We start from the raw sequence: 21,962 nt of genomic DNA on the forward strand, positions 1-21,962 counted from the left end.
AAATCAGAGTCCAAGAGTAGGGCATGCTCCATTCGTTTTCCCTATCCGGAGATATCACCCTCTGACAACAACGGGCAGGACACCCAGACACACTATGCAGTAGCCAGTCCACACATTTCTGTGCACGGGAAGACAACAGCCATCATCTCCAAGCCACATAGAGGCCTGTCGTGTAACACGGAGAGGCAAACAAGAATCCACACCAAAACGCCTTCCTCCTGGTACCAACCATATCAGCTTCCCAAGTTTTGTCAGCTACTACTAACAAGAAAATAGCACCACGTTTACTGTATACACACACCAACAGAGAAAACTGAAAAGATGCTCTTCTTTGTGCCCGTCTCTGGAGCTGCTGCTCAACTCTATCCGATAAACATAGATAGACAAAATTGCAGAGCCAGGCAAGCTGGGATGAAGAATAAGGCCAGCCACATGTTCCAGTGGCGTTGGCTAGCTCTTGCAAAGCTAATATATGGAGAAGGTTCAGCCAGCCGCCTGCCTCGGCCATTCACAGACACACACAACTACACAAGAGCTCTCAGCTGCTGCCCACTTCTCTTGATGAGCAGAGCTAGAGCTGCCTCCCTCCTGCGGCTTGAACAGGGATGAGTGGACGGAGTCATGCTGGTGAGACTGGGATTCGTGGTCGTCGCATCCGTCGCCGCCTTCACTCTTAAGCGAGGAAGAGGACCTAACAAAGGTACAGCTCCTAGTTCTCCAGTGTATAGTAGTTCCTTCCTTCTGTTTCATTTGAATTTCTAGCTCAAGCTCTGCTGCAACATCGCGCTTCTTTTGCTTCAGACAATGGCCAAGCAAGGAAAAGGAAGGACAAGGCTAGGAGTTCTGAACATGTATGTATATCGACCCAATCCACTAACACTTGTGATTGATTTACAAGAGATTTCTTGGTTGTATTGCATCTATGGTTCAGTCATTGATCTGTTCAACTGTTTTGTTTCAGGGGGAGAAAGAAGAAGAGAAGGAAGAGGTTAAGACGATCAGCGGCATAATCAACTCCGTAGAAGACGACGACGATGATATGTTCTCGGAGATCGAGAGCCTCCTGTCAGGGGAGATCGACATTCCGATACCAAGCGACAGGTTCGACGTCAAAGAACGGTCTCGGTACAATGCGCACATGGCCAACAACGGGGCCGAGATGGAGCGGCTGCGTGGCCTGGTGAGGGAGCTGGAGGAGAGGGAGGTGAAGCTCGAAGGTGAGCTGCTCGAGTACTATGGCCTCAAGGAGCAAGAGACTGACGTCACTGAGCTGCAGAAGCAGCTTAAGATCAAGACGGTGGAGGTCGACATGCTCAACATCACCATCAGCTCGCTGCAAGCGGAGAGGAAGAAGCTGCAGGACGACGTTGTCCGCGGCGCAGCAACCAAGAAAGAGCTCGAAGCGTCGAGGAGCAGGATTAGAGAGCTGCAGAGGCAGATACAGATGGAGGCAAACCAAACAAAAGGCCAGCTGATGCTGCTGAAGCAGCAGGTAATGGGGTTGAAGGCCAAGGAAGAAGAGGTGGCCAAGAAGGACGCAGAGATCGAACAAAAGCTGAAGAAGCTCAAGGAGCTGGAAGTGGAGGTGCTTGAGCTCAGGAGGAAGAACAAGGAGCTGTTGTATGAGAAGAGGGATCTCATAGTGAAGTTGGATGCAGCACAAGGAAAAATAACAGAGGTATAGTAATATTACTTTGTTACTGTTACTCTGCAAAGTTTGTAATGGTTTTTTCATTTACATGACATAATATTCAGCAGCAGTTCTTTTTGACATAATCATTTGCATGGTCCTAGACGATCCTAGTTTCTGTGGCAGAGACTAGCAGAGGTTCTGCAACATTTGCAGGATTTGTCTCTATCTGTACAGGCCTATCCTCTTTGCTTGTCTCTAGTAGACAATTATGATTTTGCTTTGTTTTCACTTGCAAAACATAACGCCAAATTATATGCTCTGTTTTTCATATCGATTTTTCATAGAAACCAAACCAATCTATTATTTTCATGAGCAGGACTGAATTTTTTGACTTTTCTCCTGCACATGATTGCATTATTGAACAGCCTAGTATCAGAAGTACTATTTTCTTCCATATTCAATAGAGCATGCAGTCAACTGAGATGCTTTACTATGTTGAGAGATACCACAAAGGAGTACTATTATATTTCATAATTCCAGATGTTCTACAAAGGACGAATGCTAGCTAGTTTATTATATTTTTTTTCTCATGGTATACTTTTGCAACATGTATTAATGATACAGCATCATCATGCAGAGTGATGTAGTTGCCCATGCAAGAGAGGAGATCAGCAATTTAAGACATACAAATGAGGACCTAACGAAGCAAGTCGAAGGCCTACAAATGAATAGATTCAGTGAAGTAGAAGAGCTGGTGTACCTGCGTTGGGTCAATGCTTGTCTGAGATTTGAGCTCCGCAACTACCAGACACCATCTGGGAAAATCTCTGCACGCGACCTCAACAGGACGCTTAGCCCCAAATCACAGGCGAGGGCCAAACAGCTAATGTTGGAATACGGATCTGAACGAGGTCAGGGTGACACAGACCTCGATAGTGCTTCTTCTGCACCTTCTTCCCCCAGAAGCGAAGACTTCGACACCGTTTCAATCGACAGCTCTTCCAGCAGATATAGCTTCTTAAGCAAAAGGCCCAATCTGATGCAAAAACTTAAGAAGTGGGGAAGGAGCAAGGATGACAGCAGCAATTTATCATCCCCGACACAATCCCTGACAAGTGGCTCTCCAAAGAGGAGCCAAAAACCTAAAGGCCCCCTGGAATCTCTCATGCTCAGAAATGCAGGAGATGGTATGTCCATAACAACGTTTGGAAAGAGGGAGCAAGATTCCAGTGACATACTGGATGAGGCAAATGTTGCATCTTCTTTCCAATTGATGTCAAAGAATGTCGAAGGCTTTGCTGATGAGAAGTATCCAGCTTATAAAGACCGGCATAAGCTTGCTACAGAACGGGAGAAGGCAATAAAAGAGAAGGCCGAACAAGCTAGAGCACAGAGGTTTGGTGGTGGCTATAGTTCAGCTCTTGTTCCCTCTCCAAAAGCTGCACTCCCCCCAAAACTTGCACAAATAAAGGAGAAGAAGGTCCCTGCAGTTAATGCTGAATCCGGCGACCAATCTAGTGATAACCAGAACAACCCCCTGGCGGTGACCCAGTTGAAGCTTGCACAAATTGAGAAGAGAGCTCCAAGAGTGCCCCGTCCACCTCCCACGGCATCAGCCATTGCTTCTGGACCTACCAATACTGCAAGCGGTGCACCTCCGCCGCCACGCCCACCTGGTGCACCTCCTCCTCCACCACCTCCTGGGAAACCTGGCGGCCCACCGCCACCGCCGCCTCCTCCTGGGTCTCTATCCAGGAGCCTCGCTGGTGGTGAAAAGGTACACCGTGCTCCGGAGGTCGTGGAGTTTTATCAGAGTCTCATGAAGCGTGAAGCTAAGAACACAACCTCTTTGGGATCAAAGACATCAAGTGTTTCTGATAACAGAAGCAACATGATCGGAGAGATTGAGAACAGATCGACATTCCTCTTAGCTGTAAGTATCTTCAGTTGGTCTACCTTGCATAAAATCCTGCCAAATTTATTCAAAATGCAGCTCATTATAATTGGCTCGTAAAAGTTTGATGTAAGAAATGACATATGTTTTCAAAAACTTGGAATACTTCAGGTCAAAGCTGATGTGGAGACACAAGGAGACTTTGTCGAGTCTCTAGCAAGTGAGGTCCGAGCAGCGAGATTCGTAAATATTGATGATGTTGTTGCCTTTGTACATTGGCTGGATGAGGAGTTAGCATTCTTGGTAAGACCCTGCTAATTTCGCCATATTAGGTGCTGTATTTAGGCTCCACATGATCTACTGCTAACAAGATCATTTGACCTTTTTAGGTTGATGAGCGAGCAGTCCTGAAGCACTTTGATTGGCCAGAGAGCAAAACTGATGCATTAAGAGAGGCAGCCTTTGAGTACCAAGACCTGTTGAAACTAGAGAACAAGGCTACGTCCTTTGCCGATGATCCAAAGCTTCCATGTGAAGAAGCTCTGAAGAAGATGTACTCGTTGCTTGAAAAGTAAGTATCTCCCCTAAACTACGATTATCCCTCGTTACATAATTCTTCAGAGTGAATCAAGAAATATATTTTTTTGAGTATGAAACGGCAATATTTTGAAATTTTTGAAATATTTGTGCTAAAAAATAGGTTTACCCTAGCAATAAGCAGCATTGTCTCAATGAACTAACTCGTGCTGTACTTATGACAGAGTGGAGCAGACTGTCTATGCCCTTCTCCGTACAAGAGACATGACCACCTCACGCTACAAGGAGTATGGAATACCAGTTGATTGGCTATCTGATTCTGGAAAAGTTGGCAAGGTGTGCATCTCTAGACTATATCTATTGTCGACTGATCAGCACTTATGTTGTCAGCCGTACTTAAAAGAGCATACAATTATTAATTACTACTTACAAATATTTAGTTTCGAGTTAGAACAAGAACATGCATAAGGACTTGAATCATAATTTAATTCCATATGTTGGTTGTAGATCAAATTGGCATCTGTTCAGCTGGCAAAGAAGTACATGGAGAGGGTTGCCTCAGAACTTGATGCTTTAGAAGGCACTGAGAAAGAGCCAAATAGGGAGTTCTTGCTTCTCCAGGGTGTCAGATTCGCTTTCCGAGTTCATCAGGTATAGAGCTATCTAAAGTTAATCTATCAACAACATGAGTATTTACAGGTAACTTGGAGATTTTGAACCAACAACTTACTGTTCCCCATTATACAGTTTGCTGGAGGCTTTGATGCGGACAGCATGAAAGTTTTTGAAGAGCTGAGAAGCAAGATGACCACACAGACATCCGGTCCTCCGGCATCTGATACATGAGTGGAATCAGGACTCTACACTTAATCTATTCTATTTATTGAGGAGGCATGATTAGTTACACTAAAAAAAAGAAGGCATGATTAGTTGGCTAGCTAAAATGTACAAAAGAGGAACTGTAAATTCCAGTGTTGTCTCAACCAAGTTGTATATGTCAGGAAGGGAATACAAGTCCACAGGTTCTGATTATATGTATACTGGTTTTTGTCTTTGTCTATTCGGTTACTTTGTAATCGGGCAGTTTGTCAAAACTTAACCACAGCATGAGTGACAGAGTGAGATACCTAGCTTTCTTGCTGCTGCCTGCTACTTGTAAGTTTAGTGCTAACTAAAACTTATGTTACAGTGCAAAGATCTGCTTCAATGTCCAAAGTAACCTCATCACTCCATCAGGTTTAAACGTCTTGAACTAGTCCTCTTGTTCACTGAGGCGATCGATAGCCTCATGCGTTTGCCATCCAGTGCTGTGTAGTAAGTGTTTCCAACCTTGTACTGTCAGTTTGCCCCGGGGGGACGAATTAACAGGAGAGGATCGTAAGGACACTGCACTTCCGAAATGTCAATCGGGTCAACCTAACTGGGCTAGCACTCCAGGACGGGCAATGCTAGAAATAGGAGAAACTAACTGAAGAAACAACGGGTGAGTGTTAATTTACCTGTCACTGGTCGGAAGAAGAACAGTTGAAGCAGATTTCCAGGGTCGATGCAGTGCTCCACGCTGAAGAGGGTTAGCACTTTGCGGACGATGAGAGCCAGCAGAGAGGATGCGGGTCGGGATTTGGCGGCGGCGAGCTTCGCCTCCCCTTGGCTTGCATCGACGAGCAAAGCACCTCGGCGGCGGCGGCGGCGTGGAGCAGTCCTGGACGGAGTTGTCAATGGGCTTTGATGGGCGACTTCGGAATTGGAGAGCTGTACCATAAGGCCCACTAGCCAAACCAGCCCACCATAGCCCATTACGCGGCAGCATCCATCCGTCGTCGTCACTCAGTCAGGACTCAGAAGCGCCTCGAACCGTCGCCTCTGCCGCACTAGACACCAGCATCTGCCGCCCGGTAGGAGGAGGAGGAACCCGATCCGATCCGAAGAGCACGCGCACCGCGGTCGGCCATGGCCGCAAGCGCGCACAGGTGTCGCGCATGCATGAATGCAAGCCCGGCAGCCCCCGCGCCACGTGCCGGCACGCGCACTCCCCTCTCCGCCCCCTTTAACTCTCCACCGTCCCTCAAGCCCCCCGCCATTGCTCTTGCTCTGCCACCATCCTTCCTCCCACGAGTCTAGCTCTCTCCCACATACAGCCAGCCATGGCGGATCGGCACGGCGGCGAGGGCTTAGCCCCGGTGCGGCTCTCCGGCGGGCGCCATGGCCACACCTCTAACTACCACAACAACCGCCACAACAACACCTCCTCCTCCTCAGCCACAACGCCACTCCTCCACCGCCTCCTCCAAACAACCCACGGGCCGACATCCACGCAGCTCGTGGGCTTCCTCACCCTGCTCCTCGCCGGGGCGGCCCTTCTGGTCCTGGCGGGCCTGACGGTCACGGGCGCCGTGGTGGGCCTCATCTTCCTGGGCCCGATCGCGCTCCTCACCAGCCCGATCTGGGTCCCCTTCGCCGTGGCCGCCTTCCTCCTCGCCGCGGCCTTCCTCTCCGCCGTCGGCTTGGCCGTGGCCGCCATGGCGGCCGCCACGTGGGCCTACAGGTACTTCACCGGTCGCCACCCCGTCGGCGCCGACCGCGTCGACTACGCCCGCAGCCGGATCGCCGACACGGCCACGCATGTCAAGGATTACGCCAGGGAGTATGGCGGGTACCTCCATGGCCGCGCCAAGGACGCCGCCCCCGGCGCCTAAATTACATGTCCCCGTGTTCGTTTCGTGTTCAAGACAAGATGTGTTCTTCGTTTTTTTTTTCCCTGTCCGGTTGCCCGGGTGTCGTTAATCTCCCGGCCTGCTGTTTATTAGTATGCTTGTACGTAGAGGGTACTTAATTAATGTCATGTTTTTCTTCTCTGATTATCTGCTACTTATCGCCTTGTGTTTACTAATTAATCGTCGCAGCCATTCGATCTAACGAGTTCGGTACGAACCCGAAAGCCTGGACTCTTAACTGAAACTCGTACTCTACGTATAAATTAGCCCCGTGGACGGTGGACTGATACATCCAAGCTGTCTGATCAGTAGTAGATCCGCTCATGGCGGCGCCGCCGGCAAGTTGTCCTTGGTCGGGCATCCCGCTGGAACTCGCCAGCCTCGCGCTGCGCCGGCTCTCGAGCCACGCCGACCGCGCCCGCTTCGGCGGCGGCGGATTAGCTCGCCTGCTTGTTGCGACGAGACGCTATCGGGCGGATGAAGAAGGACGCCGCCGAGAAGGCAAAGGAAACCCTTTTATTTTCTTCTGCGAGACGACACTCTCCGATCGACAGTCCGACACGTGCTGCAGCTGGCGGTGACGCGTCGCCCGGTCAGAAAACATTGCTTGGTCGTTTGTTTTCCCAACTTAAAATGCGGTTCGGTCTCGTCCTTGAAACAAAAGAACGGTATTTGGCCGGTAGTCCGAGTTGGATAGGATCACACTTGATTCCGATCGAGTTCGGGAAGGAAAAGGAATGCCTGTCACGTTGTCAACCGTGTATAACTACTACAGTACACCTGTAGTAGACAGACAGACACACACGCCCATGATCAGCACACGGAGGCGGACTTCGTGTGGTCACAGTGGAGGATGGTGAGGAGCGTGGGTGAGGACCGGGTGCTTTTCATCGGTCCATGGTGCTCACGATCAGTTGTTGTTCGGGTGGAGGGCCAGTGCGAGGAAGAAGGTGTATCTTGCATGGGGGACCGCACCTTCTTCGTGGAACACGCCGGTGCTGAGGGCTACGATGACCGGTACTACCGGAAGAGGGAGCCCTTCTATTGCAGCATCTATGATATGAGGATGCAACGGTCGGAGCTGTTCCTGGAGACATCCGTGCGACCGTTAAAAGGCTTCCCGGTGACGTGGTTGTTCCCTCCGAGCCAAGGAGCCAAACTAATGCATGTGCAACAAAATACACATGTTATACAATAAAATATCTCCTAGTGTCGTACCATGCAATTAATACTCACTTGAAGTTAATTAAAAACAGTGAGATGATGTTACACTCTGGTACAATGAGGAAAAATTGATATTCCAAATGTTAGTCGTATATTTTATTTAAATTTAGTCCGGAGCCAAGGAGACGAATTCAATGCTCATGTCCTGACTTGGAATCGTTCGATGTTAGCTCGCTTCACTTGCGTTCTCGTCTAAATCGCTCCTCACTTTACTACTACTTACCTTACCTGTGGAATGTTTCGCCCAAATGAACTCGTACTCAAGGAGAGTCGATTAATTCCTGATGGTGATGATGCATCAATTAAACTTCTAAACTCCATGCATCGGTTTCTCTGGCATTTGAGATAGTAGTTCATGCGTATGGACATGTGCTTAAAGAACTAATAAACCATTCCACTGACCGCGATTACTCAATTGACTACTGCTAATTCTTTTCTTGATTGAGAGCAGTGCTATATGTTAAGCATGGCTTTTAATTTTAAACGTCACTTCAATTTGACCAGCGAAAACGTGATCCATATGGGTGACCATTCCCCCGGTAGGCAGGCTCCAGGCAGGAAGCTAACAACCATTCAGCCAGACCAAAGGACCCAGCAGCCAGTGACTCACAAAACTCTTACCACCATGGGGCTATATACTGGTCTCTCGGTCAATGGTCAATTGGTCATATACAAGAAAAGAAAGTGAAGCAAGCAGCGGGATCTTCAAGCCGCTGATAACTCGTTCCGGTCAGCCCCTAAAAGTTCAACACACACTCCGCAGTCAGCTAGGAGTAGTATTACTATATGCTTATGCACGTACTAACGTCTCAGATGCAGAACCTGCCGCGAAACGGCATCAAAACACTGTGATTTCTTTCGTTCACGTCACCTGCCAACACGAGATAGCTCTCGCTCGAACCCCACCAACCACTGGCCGGTCTCTGCTTTAAAAGCCACGAGGCGGCACCCCGAATTCTCCACACACCAAACTCCAATTCCCCGGGCCCCGTCCACCTCTCTACGCTCTACGCTTAAGCTTAAGCAAAGCAGCAGCAAACACCGGCCAAATCCAGCCGGAGATCAGTAAGCTCGTGGAGATGGAGGTGGAGGCGTTCCCGATACGGTTCACGAGGGGCGTGCGCGCGCACTGGCGGCGCCGCAAGTACCAGCGCCTGGACTCCGCCTCCGGCGCCGGTGGCACCCGTAGCCATGCCACGAAGCGCCTCGGCGGCGGCGGCGGCGGCAATGGCGGCGCGCGGTGGGGGGTGCGGCTGAGGACGCTGCTGAGGCGCGTGCGCGTGGTGCGGGCGGCGCCGGGGCGGCTGCTGCGGCGGGTGCGGGACGCGTACGTGGGCGGCATGCTGGGCGTGGCCAGGCGGGCGTCGGCCATGGCGCTGCCGTCCGCCGGCGAGGCGCTGTGCGCCAAGCGCGTGCCGCGGCGGAAGCAGCTCGCGCTACCTTCGGCGGGTGGCCCGTCGGAGTTCGAGAAGAGGCTTGTTATGGAGATCTACAAGTCCATCGTCGCCTCCAAGGAGCTCACCACCATGCTCCACTCCTCCACCGCCCACCTCCCCGCCGCCCACACGCCACCGTCGGCATCGGCATAGAAACCCCATCCCAAAGTTCCAAAATGCAAATTTTCTTCCATTTCAATGTGTACATGTTGCTCTGATCGGAATTCTGAAGCGAGATTTTCGAGTTCGTTATTTACGCTCGCTTTACGTTCTCTAGCGCTAATTGTTGTTACGAAGCAGATCCAAGTACTGCTTCTTTGTTTGTTCGTGCCTTGTAAGCAAGGAAGGAATCTTAAGTTGTTCAATCCTCTATGAGTACTTCAACTTGTATTTTTTTTTTGGTGCGTGTCGTTGTCGAGGTAAACTTTTACATAATCCGTCTGTGTCATTCATTCATTCCAAGTTTCCAACGACGTCGATATGGCTCAGACTTCAGAAATGGCTTCAATTTTCCGTCCCGTGCGTTTGACAAAACGTAGTATGTATGTATGCACGTGGCTGGCTGGGTACTGTTTGCTCTACGATTCGTCGACGTCCTTCATCTAGAAGCTTCATTATTATCAAGACTTGAGAATTCTGGGTTTTAAGCCTTTTCTCTAAAAGAAAGAATTCTGGGTTATATGCTTCGTCGTCAGGCCGGTCACATCGGTTTTAGTTTCAATGGCTAATTGGCAGCCGGGTACTGATCCATATAGTCCATGCAAAACAGTGGTATCCAGATTGTTTATTTGTGGTCAACATAAACCCATCCTTGAGTCATTGACTATACTCCAGTAGTATAATCTACTGAAGTGTAAGATTTTACTGAAAAATTGTACATTTCAAGCTGTATATACTAGTAACATCTTAACGTCCGAATTCTAGATAACTGAGATTTACAAAAGGTATCCTGAAAAACACAAAAGAGTACTCCTAGTAGGCATCAACGAGACAGGCTTGCCCAGCTTCAGGCTCCACATGCTTGCGGCAGTACACTTATTAATTTCCTCTACATGCACTATTTGTACCAACACGTTTTGGCCGTGGTTTGAAGTTTGAACAAGAGCAAAAGGAATCTAATTCTCCGAACCCTAAAAAAAAAGAAGCAATGACCGGTCCTGCCTCCTGGTCTGATGGATGCATATTTCTCTCTTTCTTTTTCCGGGAGATCGAATCTTTCCATTTTCAAACGCACCAAGTCCACCATGGCGGCTTCGTACGTTCAACTCAGAGAGTTTGAGAGAGACACGCCACTCAAACAGAGCAGAGCTTTTCATCAGAGACCACCTGAAACCGGAAAAGCTCGGCTAGATCGACAATGGCGGCGGCGGCGGGGGATCAGCTCCCGAGGATCGACTTCAGCGGCGTGGCCCCGTCGGCGCCGGAGCGATGGGCGGCGGCGCGCGCGCACGTGATGGCCGCGCTGCGCACTTACGGCTGCTTCGAGGCGCAGTACCCGGCGCTGACCCCGGAGCTCCGGGCGGGGCTCTTCGGCCGCGCCGTCCGCCCGGTCTTCGCGCTCCCCGCCGACGCCAAGCGCCGCAACAGTTACGGGCCGGGGAAGCCCTTCCACGGCTACCTCGGCGAGCTCCCGGGCCTCCCCGCCTACGAGAGCCTCGCCATCGTCGACGGCCACAAGCCCGGGCCCGTCCAAGCCTTCGCGGATCTCGTCTTCTTCCCCGACTCCGGCGCCAACCACACCGCCGCCTTCTGGTAAATCAATCGGTCTAATTGCGTCCTTGTTTCTCTTAATTAATCAGCAAAGATTACACTCACTGGTTCTTGCTCTGCTCTGCGGCGGCAGTGAGAGCGTCCATGGAGTGGCGAGCCGGATGGCGGAGCTGGAGGGGGTTGTGAGGAGGATGGTCATGGAAGGCCTCCTCGGGGTGGCCGCCGGAGAGCAGGAAGAAGGCTTGCCGTCGTCGTCCATGTGGCACTTGTTCCGGATGTCGGAGTACGGGGCGCCGGTGGCCGGCGCCGGGGAGAAGGAGAGGGAGGTGAGGTACGGGTCGCACCAGGACACGAACTCCCTCAGCGTCATCTGCCAGGACGAGGTCGACGGGCTCGAGATGCAGACCAGGGACGGCGACTGGGTCCTCGTCCATCCGGAGCCCGAGTCCCTCGTCGTCATGGCCGGCAACGCCCTCAGGGTATACAATGGACTCTGGACTCTCGATTCTGAACTCTGTGATTTCTGATTTTGACCTTTGATTTTTGCTGTGCTACGATGCAGGCGTGGTCGAATGGCCGTGTGTACGCGCCGTTCCACAGGGTGAGCGTGGGCGGGGAGGAGACGAGGTACTCGGCGATGCTCTTCTCGGTGCCCGGTGGGGAATCCATGGTCCGGGCGCCTGAGGAGCTCGTGGACGAGGAAGACGGCCACCCGCGGCGGCGATTCAGGGACTACGACTACGACGAGTTCGTGAGGTTCTGCGTCTCCGAGGAAGGGGTTCGCCACCAGGACAAACTCAAGGCCTTCTGTGGGCTGTGAAACGCAGGGGGGTCCGGTCCATCGATCACTGTCGAAAATGGATTGAGCTTTGTGCTGCAGTAAAGTAATGCAGCTCGTGTAGTGTTGAGGCGGGCAGGGCAGGCCTGAGAATAAACGTGCGTTGTGCTTGTGTTTTGTGATTCTTCATCGGTGAGGTTTAGGACATGGCCATAATTGGAGTATTTTCCAACAAACCTGCCACTGAAGGCTTGTTTTATCCAACAACCTTCGATTCTGTTTTTTTTTCATCTAGCAACTAAACTGGCTTTGGGGCATCCAAGATCCAACATTGCACCCGGGCCCAAAACTAACTAAATAGGCGGCCCGGTAATACGGGCCCAAATACGGCCCAACGCTCACAGAACCAACGATCCATCAGCTCACCACGAAAGTGTTTGCTTCCTTTCGACTAGCCCAGTGTCTGGAAAACGGTGAAGACTGAAGATCACACTCGCTCCTCATCGTTTTACCACGCACACTTGCACGTTCTCTACTTCCCAACCTCAGGTTGTCACGCTCCTCACGTCGAATTCAGATCAGGCAGGCCTAAACTCTAGATCCTGAAGAAATCAGAGCTGTAGATGGAAGTCCAACAACAAAAGATTCTTAGACGCAGGGTGCAAAAGCAGTACAGTACTAGAACGATCACTTGTACATCCTCATTAGTCACTGTCTACGAGGACAACAAGAGTTTGAAGTCATTGTCTGGTTTCGTTAAAAAGCTGATTAAAATCACTCTTCGCGCAAAAATAAAGCAGATGAATCAGCACTTCACCAGCCATCATCGCAGATGAACCAGCACTGTGCTAGACTACAGAGTGCATTTTGGGAGTTGGAACAGCAAGCTCAATTATCTGGGAAAAACACAGAGGAACAGGAACTAGACACAAACAACATGGCATCAATCTATGCTTGACATGTTGCTCAGAAATCACAACTCGAGTTCTCCGATTTGTCCAGAAACAGTACAACTGAAGTGGCCTGCATGCGCTTCCCAGAAGTGCCCAAATAACATATACCAATGAAATACTCAAACGGTTACAGACAGTTCCAGCACTTTCTCTCCAAACGAAGCTACCAGAAACAAGATCATGTAACCTATGATGGCTATAAAATAAACCTTGTGACAAAAAAACCTGAACATATAATTCACCTATCTGATGAGCCAGTTCAACCCCAGCATATACTTCGCCTATCTGATACCCAGATCAGCCCCATGCCCCATGTATCCCACAGATAAAAACAGCTCAACAACCATATTCACATTTTTGCCTGCGTGCTAATCCTATTAACTGAAGTCTCGTTTGTTTTGTGCATGTGATTTTACCTTATTTACGTGTCCCATCTTGGTTTTTTGGTTTGCTTTCCTCTGTTGCATAGATAAGGAGAGGGGGGGAGTCAGGGAGGAAGCGAGGGAGTGGCGATCGGATGGTGAGCTGACATGCACAATAATCAGGGGCGGAGGAGGTGGTGTCCAGCGTCGGCAGGGGTGATGGAGTGGCGGAAGTGGCAGCGGTGGCCGTAGGGGCAGAGGCCGCGGCCGAGCACCATGCGGCAGACCTCGGTCTTGTAGCGCGGGTGGCGGATGATGGGGCGGAGCTCGGCGATGCCGTGCGCGAACTGGCATTGGTCGCCGTACAGGCACACCCCGGTTTCCTCCCACTTGTTGCACAGCTCCGTCTTGAACATGCCCTGGCTGTACACCTCGAACTCCAGCCCGCCCTTCACCACCTCGCCCTTCTCCCCGCCGCCGCTGCCGCCGTTCAGCTCCGCCGCCGGCTTCGCGCCGTCCACGCCCACGAACACGCGCTGCTGCTGTCATTGCATCGATACCGGCAAATGATCGAACAGGTGAGCGTCATGGATTGCATTGACATAGAGCACCGAGCCAATGGTGAATGGAGGAGTTGGGGTTTGATCTCACCGAGCCGGAGTTCATCGGCTTCCCCGCGCGATGCTTGCCGCCGGTCTGCGTCGTCTTCACGTAGCCGCTGGAACGGATGGAGATGCTCTTGGGCAGCCCCGCGTGCTTCTCGGCCGGGGTGACGGGAGGCATCGGCATCGGCATCGGAGGAGCCGGCACGGTCTGCGCCACCCCGAGTTGGAGACGGCGGAGCTCGTCGGCCAGGGCGATGGCGGAGCTCTGGTTGCCGCCGAGCATGGCGAAGCGGCCGGCGAGGTCATTGTTGGCGACCCGGAGCTCGTGGTTCTCGAGGCGGAGCGCGGCCGCCTCGCGCGCCGCGTCGGCGAGATGGGAGAGGCAGAGCTCGTAGCGGTTGGCGGCGTCCTGGTACTGGAGCGCGAGGCGGGCCAGGCGCAGCCGGTGCTCCGTCGCCGCTTTGCCGTCGCCGTTGTCGACGTGGGACCCGGAGGAGGAGGAGGGCGACCAGGGGGAGAGCAAGGTGGTGCGCGGCGACGGCCTGGGGCTGGGCGTGAAGGGGGAGTATCCGCCGTAGAAGAGGCCGTCTCCATTGGGGGAGGAGAGGCGGCCGTCTCCGAAGCCCAGCGGTTTGGTGGACCCGAGGACCACCGCCGAGTGGACGCCGTCGGCGTGTGCTGGATGGAGGAGAGCTTCCTGCATGGCCATGGCGTCTGATCCTTGCCTTGTCGCTGCCGCAGTGCGGCTCCACAAACAAGTACTGGTACTCCCTGCAGACAAATCGATCGGAAATGTCACGAACAAACGAAGAAAAATGCCATAAATCTCTAAAGCAGAGGAACTACAGAAACACACTGCTCAACACAATGTCGAAACCCAAACCATCAAATTCGATCTGAAACTTCGTACTAGATGCAATAGCACCAAAATTGCCCAAACAAATTGAACGAAGACATTGTCATGGATTGAAGTAAAATCCCTGGACATCCATCCAGAAATGCTGAAACTGCGTATCCACAACCGCAAACAAAATCAATTTGCGGCAAATTAAAACGGAAAAATCAAACCCAGTCAACTAATGCGTTCACGGTTCACCCACGCATGGTCGATGGCGATAACCTCGAACAGCACACAACCCGCGAGACACCCGGTAGCCGATCGAGCGAATGCCCAGCAGGAACTCGCCTCCCAAATTTGAATCAACCCCTACTACCTAGTAAGCAGAGAGCAGCACGCGAAACCCAACCAAAATCATCCACCATTTCACTGTTCAAACCAACAAACCCAACTAAAATCACCAAATTACGTACGCTACTGCTCGAAGCGTGGGGGCGTCGAACAGCCAGCCGCCTGATGAATCGGCGCCGTGTGTGCCACCGGAGGGGAGAGGGAGTCGCGCGGGGAGCAGCGCGTGATCTGGAGTCGGTGCCGATTTGGGCGTGGAGAGGAGAGGGGTCGAGGTGGATGCCGTCGTCTCTCTGGTTGCTGGGTGCCGCGATGGCTTTATATGGTGGGTCGCGGCGGCGCGCTGGCCGAGAGGGAGGATCCGGTGGGGCCCGCGCGGCTGTGGCTCGCGTGTGGAGTTCGACATTCAAATTTAAACAACGGAGGGTGTAGAAAAAAGACAGCTGTCACCGTCTTTCTTCCGTACGCATACGTACGTATGCTATGCTGAGTGCTCGGTTGCTCACGTCCCTTGCTGCTATAAAGATGCTCATGCCAATTCAAAAATGTCTTAACAGAGAGCGTATATTCTCTCCATTCCTAAATACTTGTACAATTATATCTGTACGATCTTCTTATTATTTTGTACTCGTACAAATATCAGTGATCGATCAGACGGTAGTGTCAACGTAGATTTCTTAGGGGTCTGATTAAGAAATAGCAAAACCATAGTATTTAAGAGTATCATATTCTCTTTTTTCTGAACTAACTGACGTGGATTTGTATAGAAGGAGATATATTCTTTTCTAAAAATAATGTCATTTGAAAAAATACGACACTTATTTTGGGACAAAGAAAGTATAAAACTTCACAACATGTAAGTTTTTAAACAGTGTGCGACGAGAAACACTAATAAAAATAGTCCACTATGGAAATCCCCCTTCCCAATAAGCCGCGCTTCCTGTGTGCCAAAAAAAAACAGCGAGGAAGAGGTTGACACAAAAGGTGGTCGCCGCGGAGAGCCACAACCACATCCACCATGCTCCGGCTAACCTATGCCTCACTTGGTGACAACCGGTTTAGGATGGGGAATCATGACGAGAGATGATATAGGAGGGCTCAACTCATGGCAAGGCAATGCCAAATATGGGATTCGCATGTAGGTTCAGTTTGTGCTGTAATTCGCCCCTGATTCAGCTGTATCCTCTCATGGGTTTATTTCTATTTGTTGTTGTTCTCAATAACAATTAGAGTAAGGGGTGCCAATGTTTGATGGCACAAGTGCGGGTATAAAAGTAGGGCGTGTACGCCGGTCTTATAGCGAAGGTCGCCGTACACTTGGACAAGTTGACATGTCGATATTTTTTGAATAGGTTCGGTCGACCCTGCGGGTGCGACTTAATTTTATGTTAGGAAAGGCTTCGAGGGGGTTGTTAGCCAAGGGGTTAAGCCGAACGGATCTTCCCAAGACACCTTTTAGCAAGAGGTTCGTCGGGGTCGTCTTGTACTTGGACCGAACACGTCTTTCCAAATATCAAGGTTAGGATACCCTCGGAATTCTAACCCAACTCCTTCTCCTTCGAGCCCAAGCCAACCAAGGCCAGCTCGGGGCCTCGAAACTAGAGTCCTCTAGAAGGCTTCCTCAAGGCCGATCGACTTTCAGTCGAGAGTGGCGCACGAGAGCGAACCTTAGAGGGAGCACTCTAACTCTCTCCCTTTGAGTTTATTCAAGTGAGTGTGAATGGTACAAGACCCCATGGAGGGTATTATAGCTTAGGGGTCCATGACAAAAGACCGTGGCTACCCTTGAGGGAGAGAGAAAAGTGGGGACAAAATGATAAAAGTAGCTCATTTGGTTCATAACTTTTGTGTGCACCATGTGAGAAAAGAGGGGCTTGGTCCATGGTCCACCATGGACTAGGGGCCCCCTCCTCACACCTTTCTTGCCCCCTATTCTAGCTCATTTGACCATTTGACCATGACATGAGAGGCTTGACTTGTTGACTTGTCTTTCTTTGCCATGTAGGCGTCTTGACTCATGCTTGGGAAATGTTGACTTAGTCGTCGCCACGTAGGATTTACGGCCCGGCCCATATAAGGATTTTATGTTACTACAACACTATTCTTTGCTCTTAAATTTTAAACTCTTGCGACACACTTTGATAATAAAAATTATTGAGCTGCGCATCAAGTCCACTAGAGAGCGTGGTCAAGTACATATCAACTTTTTTTTATCTGTAAAGGTTGACAAATAGATGGATACAAATACTAGAGTATATATGACACACAAGTTCAATTCCCGGACTTGATATGGGTGTCACATTTTCTAGATTATTTCAGGATTTAACCGACGTTATTTTTTTAGTGGTAGGTGACGTACCTGTGTTAACAGCGAGGCGTCTGCGATGCCTACGTCGTCTCAGTCAGAAGTCGGAGGTGCTCATATGAATAAGCTGTGTGTGCGTTCATAGGATGAATGTATGTGCGTTCATAGGATGAATGTATGGGCGTGTTGTGAGCTACAGTATAGCTTTGCTTCGGTTTCACTTCACGGTCCGTCTCTGTCTTCTCTGACATCTAACCCAACGCCATCGTCTCTGCAAAAGAAAGAAAACGAGGTAAGTACACACAGACAAATTAAGGTGGCACACGCCATCCTCGATCACCCTGCAATCTCCATCCATAATTCTTCCTTCCCCGTTACACGTTTAACTAATTTAACTCGCCCCACCACGGCCGGACGTACGTACGTGCAAGGCAATGCATGCATGCACGCACGTCGGGACTCACGTCGAGGTCGAGCTTTTGCTTTGGACTTTCATTAGACGCATGTTGCGCAGCTTGTGATTTGTGACGCCCAAACGAACCGGACAGTCTTCTTGTAGGTGCGCGTGTTTAACTCCCGGGAAAGTTTGGCGACCGATGCTAATCAGGAACGACCGATCAATCCTCTGTGACTAGATCTGCGTGCGTGCTGGGCGATCCCAATCGGATTAGTTACGGATCGTGTGTGCTTTCTGCTAATTGCATTGCACGTAACATGCATGCATGCATGAGCGCGCGCGACGGTGACTGTGTGGCTGTTTCTGACGTGCAGGCTGGACCAGAAAATATCCATGCATGATCGTGTGTCGAAATGCACGCGTGATATGTGAAAAATTGAAAGAATGACTTTCAACATGCAGCCAGACATCCTTCGACTTCGACGGCCGGCGGCGCGCACAAACGTGTGCGGTGTGCCGTAGTGTACGGATATTCATTTTTCCGCCACTCCGGCAGTGGGTGCGTCGTGAGATCTTGTCTTACGTCCATTTTCCTTCCGACGGTGCCTGCTTGTTATGTCTGTCCCGGGAAACTTGATCCGAGCTTCTTGCTATTATTCGTTATATTGTTTTTTATATTGTTTTCTTCTAGGTGTTGGTGTGAGCGATTGATTTTGCGTTGTACTCACTCATCCGTTCCATAATTCTTGTCTCAAATTTGTTCAAAATGGATATATATTTCTAAAAAGTGTCTAGATACACGTAATATTTCGAGAAAAATTATGAAACGGAGGGAATATCTTATTGTATCCCATTCTTTATTTAATTACGTTGATCCATATTATTTTATGTCTGTTGTAGTTTTTTTGTTTTTTTAAGAGTGCGTGATTTCTTTCCCTGGATGTGCAGATGACGTAAAAAAGCAGCCGAACCAACACTGAACTTTACATACGAGCAGCTGGTGGGCTTGGCATCAGAGCGTTTGAAGAAAAAACAACAAAGTGGTCGTAAATGGACTGCGTGATGGGCCTTTATTCTAAATGGGCCGTTTGAACACATCTCCACTTCGTATCGAGGGCATGTCTAACTCGTTAGCGTCCTCTAAAAAAAAGTCTAACTCGTTAGCGAAGGCCGAAGGGCAGTCGCATGAAAAAACAAAGTGGCTAAGGTTTTGGTCTCGCATGTTCTAGCCGAAGTTGGAAGTAAGAAAAGTTAATTAGGAACCATAAGTTTTAATCATGACCACAAAAGTGATAGAGAAAGAAAAGAAGAATAAGAGAAATGTCCTAGAAGAAGATAACGACGCACCACATTAGCCAGCAGCCTAGGACGCGAGTATCAGTAGCCCAGATCCACAAGAAGCAAATCTCACAAACAGAGGACGTACAATCATTCCGAGCATTGCTGTCTCCGCCCACACTAACGAGCGCTCTTCCGGAGACTCTGAAACCAGAACTGAACTTATGTTTTAGACACTCGCTGAAACCAGAACTTATGTTTTTCACACTCTCTGGAAACTAGAACTTATGTTTTCGACACTCCGCTGAAACCAGGACTTATGTTTTTCGCACTCGCTGGAAACCAGAACTTATGTTTTCAACACTCGCTGAAACTAGAAGTAGAATTTTATGTTTCTGATAACTCGGTGAAACTAGAATTTATGTTCGTTTTGACACTCGCCTGGAATTTTTTTTGGGAGTGGCTAGGGATCAGGCGACTGAGATTTTTAGAATCTCAGTCGATACCCCTTAGCTAGCGTAAATAACTAAGCGTTGATATTATCTCGTCTGTTTCAAATCAATCATCTGGCTTTGGACGGAAAAACAATCCATGCATGCATGTGCATGCACATGCGACTGAAAAGAACTCGACGCTGAGCCATGGCTATCATGTACATGACGTATAAATTTCACCTGCATAAAACACGATAGCAAATTTGTTCAGGAACAATCGTCCAGAAATTTGCACACAAATTTCACATGCAATTTTAAATTGCGCATAAAATTTCACCTGCAATTTTTAAAATTGCACCTAAAATTTCACGTGCAATTTAAAAATTGCAAGCAAATTTTTTTAAAAATGAGAATTATTCTTTTTGTTGCCTTTTTCCTTCCTCCCTTTTAAAGAAATTACGGTGCAATTGTAAAAATTAAAGTTGCAATCCCGTGCAACATAGAAAATTAAAGGCACGACTAAATTTTTTTGCGAATTTAGGCTTTCAAATTTTACAACCTATGAAGTTGCACACTTTGCGCATGTAATATTTTTGCCATTATGGTTTTTAGAATATGTCAAAAAAAATTGGAACACAAGAAAATAAAATAAATGTACAAATTATCTTATACTGCTATTTTGCATTATTGCACATATATAAAGTTGAAAACAAATAGAAATAAAAATGAAAAACAAAAACTAAACGAGTTATAAATTAGAAAAAGAAAACAAAAAAGCAACAAAAACATGGCCGAGCGTTTGAACCTGGGACCTCTGGGACGGCAGAACATACACAGACCACCAGACCAACTACCATAGATCATTTAAATCAGTTCGTTACGTAGTTAGCTTAGTTTGTTTCGGCCGTCGAATGAGAAAACAAATTTCTCAGGCGACTGTTCCCTAGCAAATCCAGTTTTTTTTATAAGAAGGCAGAGAATTATGTTCGTTTGCACAGACAGGAGCAAGTGACCAGGCGGCTCACTCCGTCCCTCCTCCTAGTTTGCAAAGGAAAGTCGGTTCGGCCGTTTTCCTTTTTGTATGACGGACAGAGGACGACTCCTGCAAAGTTGCAAGATTGCCCACCCACATTGCCACACACACTTTTAAAAAACGCACACACCAGAAGCTTGAAAACAAATAAATAAGAGGCGTACATAGTTCTATTTCAAAGTCGAAACATGTGTGCCGTACGTAGTACTTCTACACTTTACACAACGTGCACCTCAACCCTTTTTTTCGTGCACTTCTTCCCCGTGAATTTAATCCAGACGCCTACATACACTGACATCTCGAATCCCAAGACACTAATTTACACATTCACCACTAAGGCACTAACCATGGACGGAACACGCACGAGCACATGCCGGTGGTGGGCTTGACTCTCTTGACCAAACTTGATCGATAGCCAGAACGTGCAGCTAAATTACACTCCGGGAGTACTGAGGTTGAGGCCGAGACGACAGACCGGTTCGATTTCAGGCCATGGCGACCTCGGGCGTGACGAGCGCGTTGTAGATGTGCGCCATCATCCGGCGCTCGAACTCGCTAGCCGACGACGCCGACCCATGCCGCTCCGTGCGCGCCCGGGGCACCCGCTTCGCCCAGAGCGCGGACGCCGTCTGGTACTCCGCGCCGGCAGCGGCGCCGACCCGGGGCCTGGCCATGGCCGCGCACGTCCTCGCCGCGGCCAGCGCCAGCATGGCGTCCACGTACGCGTCCCGCAGCCGCGCCAGCACGCGCGCCGGGGACAGCAGCATGGTGGCCACCCACCTTAGTCGCCGCACGGCAGCGCCGGGCGCCCGCGTCCTGCGGGGCGCGCCGGGGCCGGCGCCGCCGCCGAGGCGGGCTACCTTGAGGTGCCGCGAGGGCGAGCCGCCGCTGCCGAGGCGCCGGTAGTGGTTGTTCCTCCGCGCCCAGTACATCTGCACGGTGCGGCGCGGCCTGGACAAAGGCACGAGGCTGGTGATTACGCTGGTGGCCATGGGAACGGGGTGTTAATTCGGTGAGCTAGCTGAGCTCTGTTTTGTTTTTTTTGAAATTTGACCCAGAGCTGAGCTCTGTTTTGTGATGTGCTGTAGTGTGGGAATTGGGATGGGATGGAGCTGAGCTTGCCTGGGCGGTGGACATATATAGGGCGGGTCACTCACTTTGATGTGATCGCTCCTGGGTATGTCTGACGCTTACTCTGGTCCATCGGCTGGTGCCTTCGTTGTTGCCGGCGGATGCAGTAATGATCCGATGGCTGGCGCCGGATTATCGGTTTGTTTTGCGGGTGGTCGTGTGTCGTGATCATCGGGTTTGAAGTTTGAACCGGTCGTGCTAGGCGGGTCGGTCCGATCCATCGGGCAGGGGAATATAAAAGACAGCCGCCAAAGCAGCACCCCTTCGTAATCGTACGTACGTGCGGGTGTCAGCAAGCCAGCACCGAGCTCCGGTAATTTCAGAGCCCACGAACCTTTTGGTTCAAGTTGAC

The 21,962-nt window shown here is 50.1% G+C and overlaps 6 protein-coding genes across 7 annotated transcripts; 4 read left to right on the top strand and 2 right to left on the bottom strand.

The window, feature by feature from the left end:
* Positions 1-476: 476 nt before the first annotated feature.
* On the top strand, positions 477-5,201 carry LOC100830416 (protein CHUP1, chloroplastic). The gene is made up of 9 exons (XM_003567791.4): positions 477-700; positions 802-851; positions 962-1,678; positions 2,271-3,566; positions 3,699-3,830; positions 3,917-4,098; positions 4,289-4,400; positions 4,572-4,715; positions 4,812-5,201. Exons 1-9 carry the CDS (start codon positions 622-624, stop codon positions 4,908-4,910), a joined length of 2,811 nt encoding a protein of 936 aa, XP_003567839.1. The 5' UTR covers positions 477-621; the 3' UTR covers positions 4,911-5,201.
* Positions 5,202-5,619: 418 nt separating this feature from the next.
* Positions 5,620-6,925, top strand: LOC100842119 (oleosin 16 kDa). Its single transcript, XM_003565822.4, has one exon. It carries the CDS (start codon positions 6,209-6,211, stop codon positions 6,758-6,760), a length of 552 nt encoding a protein of 183 aa, XP_003565870.1. The 5' UTR covers positions 5,620-6,208; the 3' UTR covers positions 6,761-6,925.
* Positions 6,926-8,949: 2,024 nt separating this feature from the next.
* LOC100830726 lies at positions 8,950-9,833 on the top strand. The gene has a single exon (XM_003567792.4). It carries the CDS (start codon positions 9,082-9,084, stop codon positions 9,589-9,591), a length of 510 nt encoding a protein of 169 aa, XP_003567840.1. The 5' UTR covers positions 8,950-9,081; the 3' UTR covers positions 9,592-9,833.
* A 501-nt stretch (positions 9,834-10,334) lies between these two features.
* Positions 10,335-12,190, top strand: LOC100831031 (probable 2-oxoglutarate-dependent dioxygenase AOP1). Its single transcript, XM_003567793.4, has 3 exons — positions 10,335-11,190; positions 11,282-11,627; positions 11,711-12,190. The coding sequence occupies exons 1-3, from the start codon at positions 10,796-10,798 to the stop codon at positions 11,966-11,968; spliced, it is 999 nt and encodes a 332-aa protein (XP_003567841.1). The 5' UTR covers positions 10,335-10,795; the 3' UTR covers positions 11,969-12,190.
* Positions 12,191-12,864: 674 nt separating this feature from the next.
* On the bottom strand, positions 12,865-15,337 carry LOC100842734 (zinc finger CCCH domain-containing protein 39). 2 transcript variants are annotated; one of them, XM_003565824.4, is made up of 3 exons: positions 15,158-15,337; positions 13,893-14,617; positions 12,865-13,780 (listed from the first exon to the last, which is right to left on the bottom strand). In XM_003565824.4, exons 2-3 carry the CDS (start codon positions 14,553-14,555, stop codon positions 13,421-13,423), a joined length of 1,023 nt encoding a protein of 340 aa, XP_003565872.2. In that variant the 5' UTR covers positions 14,556-14,617; positions 15,158-15,337; the 3' UTR covers positions 12,865-13,420. The 2 variants fall into 2 exon arrangements, with proteins under 2 accessions (XP_003565872.2, XP_014754275.1); XM_014898789.2 differs by having other exon boundaries at positions 12,865-13,783.
* A 5,279-nt stretch (positions 15,338-20,616) lies between these two features.
* LOC100843038 lies at positions 20,617-21,610 on the bottom strand. Its single transcript, XM_003565825.4, has one exon. It carries the CDS (start codon positions 21,469-21,471, stop codon positions 20,965-20,967), a length of 507 nt encoding a protein of 168 aa, XP_003565873.1. The 5' UTR covers positions 21,472-21,610; the 3' UTR covers positions 20,617-20,964.
* Between the last annotated feature and the right edge of the window lie 352 nt (positions 21,611-21,962).

This window comes from Brachypodium distachyon, chromosome 2 (genome assembly GCF_000005505.3).
Source record: "Brachypodium distachyon strain Bd21 chromosome 2, Brachypodium_distachyon_v3.0, whole genome shotgun sequence".
NCBI classification, from domain to species: domain Eukaryota; kingdom Viridiplantae; phylum Streptophyta; class Magnoliopsida; order Poales; family Poaceae; genus Brachypodium; species Brachypodium distachyon.

What these genes read in the sequence shown, in the direction of transcription:
- LOC100830416 (XM_003567791.4), top strand. Translation starts at nt 622, where the DNA reads ATGCTGGTGAGACTGGGATTCGTGGTCGTCGCATCCGTCGCCGCCTTC. An exon ending in AGGAAGAGGACCTAACAAAG is followed by an intron (nt 701 to 801) that starts GTACAGCTCCTA and finishes CTTTTGCTTCAG; the next exon opens with ACAATGGCCAAGCAAGGAAA. An exon ending in AGGCTAGGAGTTCTGAACAT is followed by an intron (nt 852 to 961) that starts GTATGTATATCG and finishes GTTTTGTTTCAG; the next exon opens with GGGGAGAAAGAAGAAGAGAA.
- LOC100842119 (XM_003565822.4), top strand. Translation starts at nt 6,209, where the DNA reads ATGGCGGATCGGCACGGCGGCGAGGGCTTAGCCCCGGTGCGGCTCTCC.
- LOC100830726 (XM_003567792.4), top strand. Translation starts at nt 9,082, where the DNA reads ATGGAGGTGGAGGCGTTCCCGATACGGTTCACGAGGGGCGTGCGCGCG.
- LOC100831031 (XM_003567793.4), top strand. Translation starts at nt 10,796, where the DNA reads ATGGCGGCGGCGGCGGGGGATCAGCTCCCGAGGATCGACTTCAGCGGC. An exon ending in AACCACACCGCCGCCTTCTG is followed by an intron (nt 11,191 to 11,281) that starts GTAAATCAATCG and finishes CTGCGGCGGCAG; the next exon opens with TGAGAGCGTCCATGGAGTGG. An exon ending in TGGCCGGCAACGCCCTCAGG is followed by an intron (nt 11,628 to 11,710) that starts GTATACAATGGA and finishes GCTACGATGCAG; the next exon opens with GCGTGGTCGAATGGCCGTGT.
- LOC100842734 (XM_014898789.2), bottom strand. Translation starts at nt 14,555, where the DNA reads ATGGCCATGCAGGAAGCTCTCCTCCATCCAGCACACGCCGACGGCGTC. An exon ending in AGCCGATGAACTCCGGCTCG is followed by an intron (nt 13,784 to 13,892) that starts GTGAGATCAAAC and finishes ATGCAATGACAG; the next exon opens with CAGCAGCGCGTGTTCGTGGG.
- LOC100843038 (XM_003565825.4), bottom strand. Translation starts at nt 21,471, where the DNA reads ATGGCCACCAGCGTAATCACCAGCCTCGTGCCTTTGTCCAGGCCGCGC.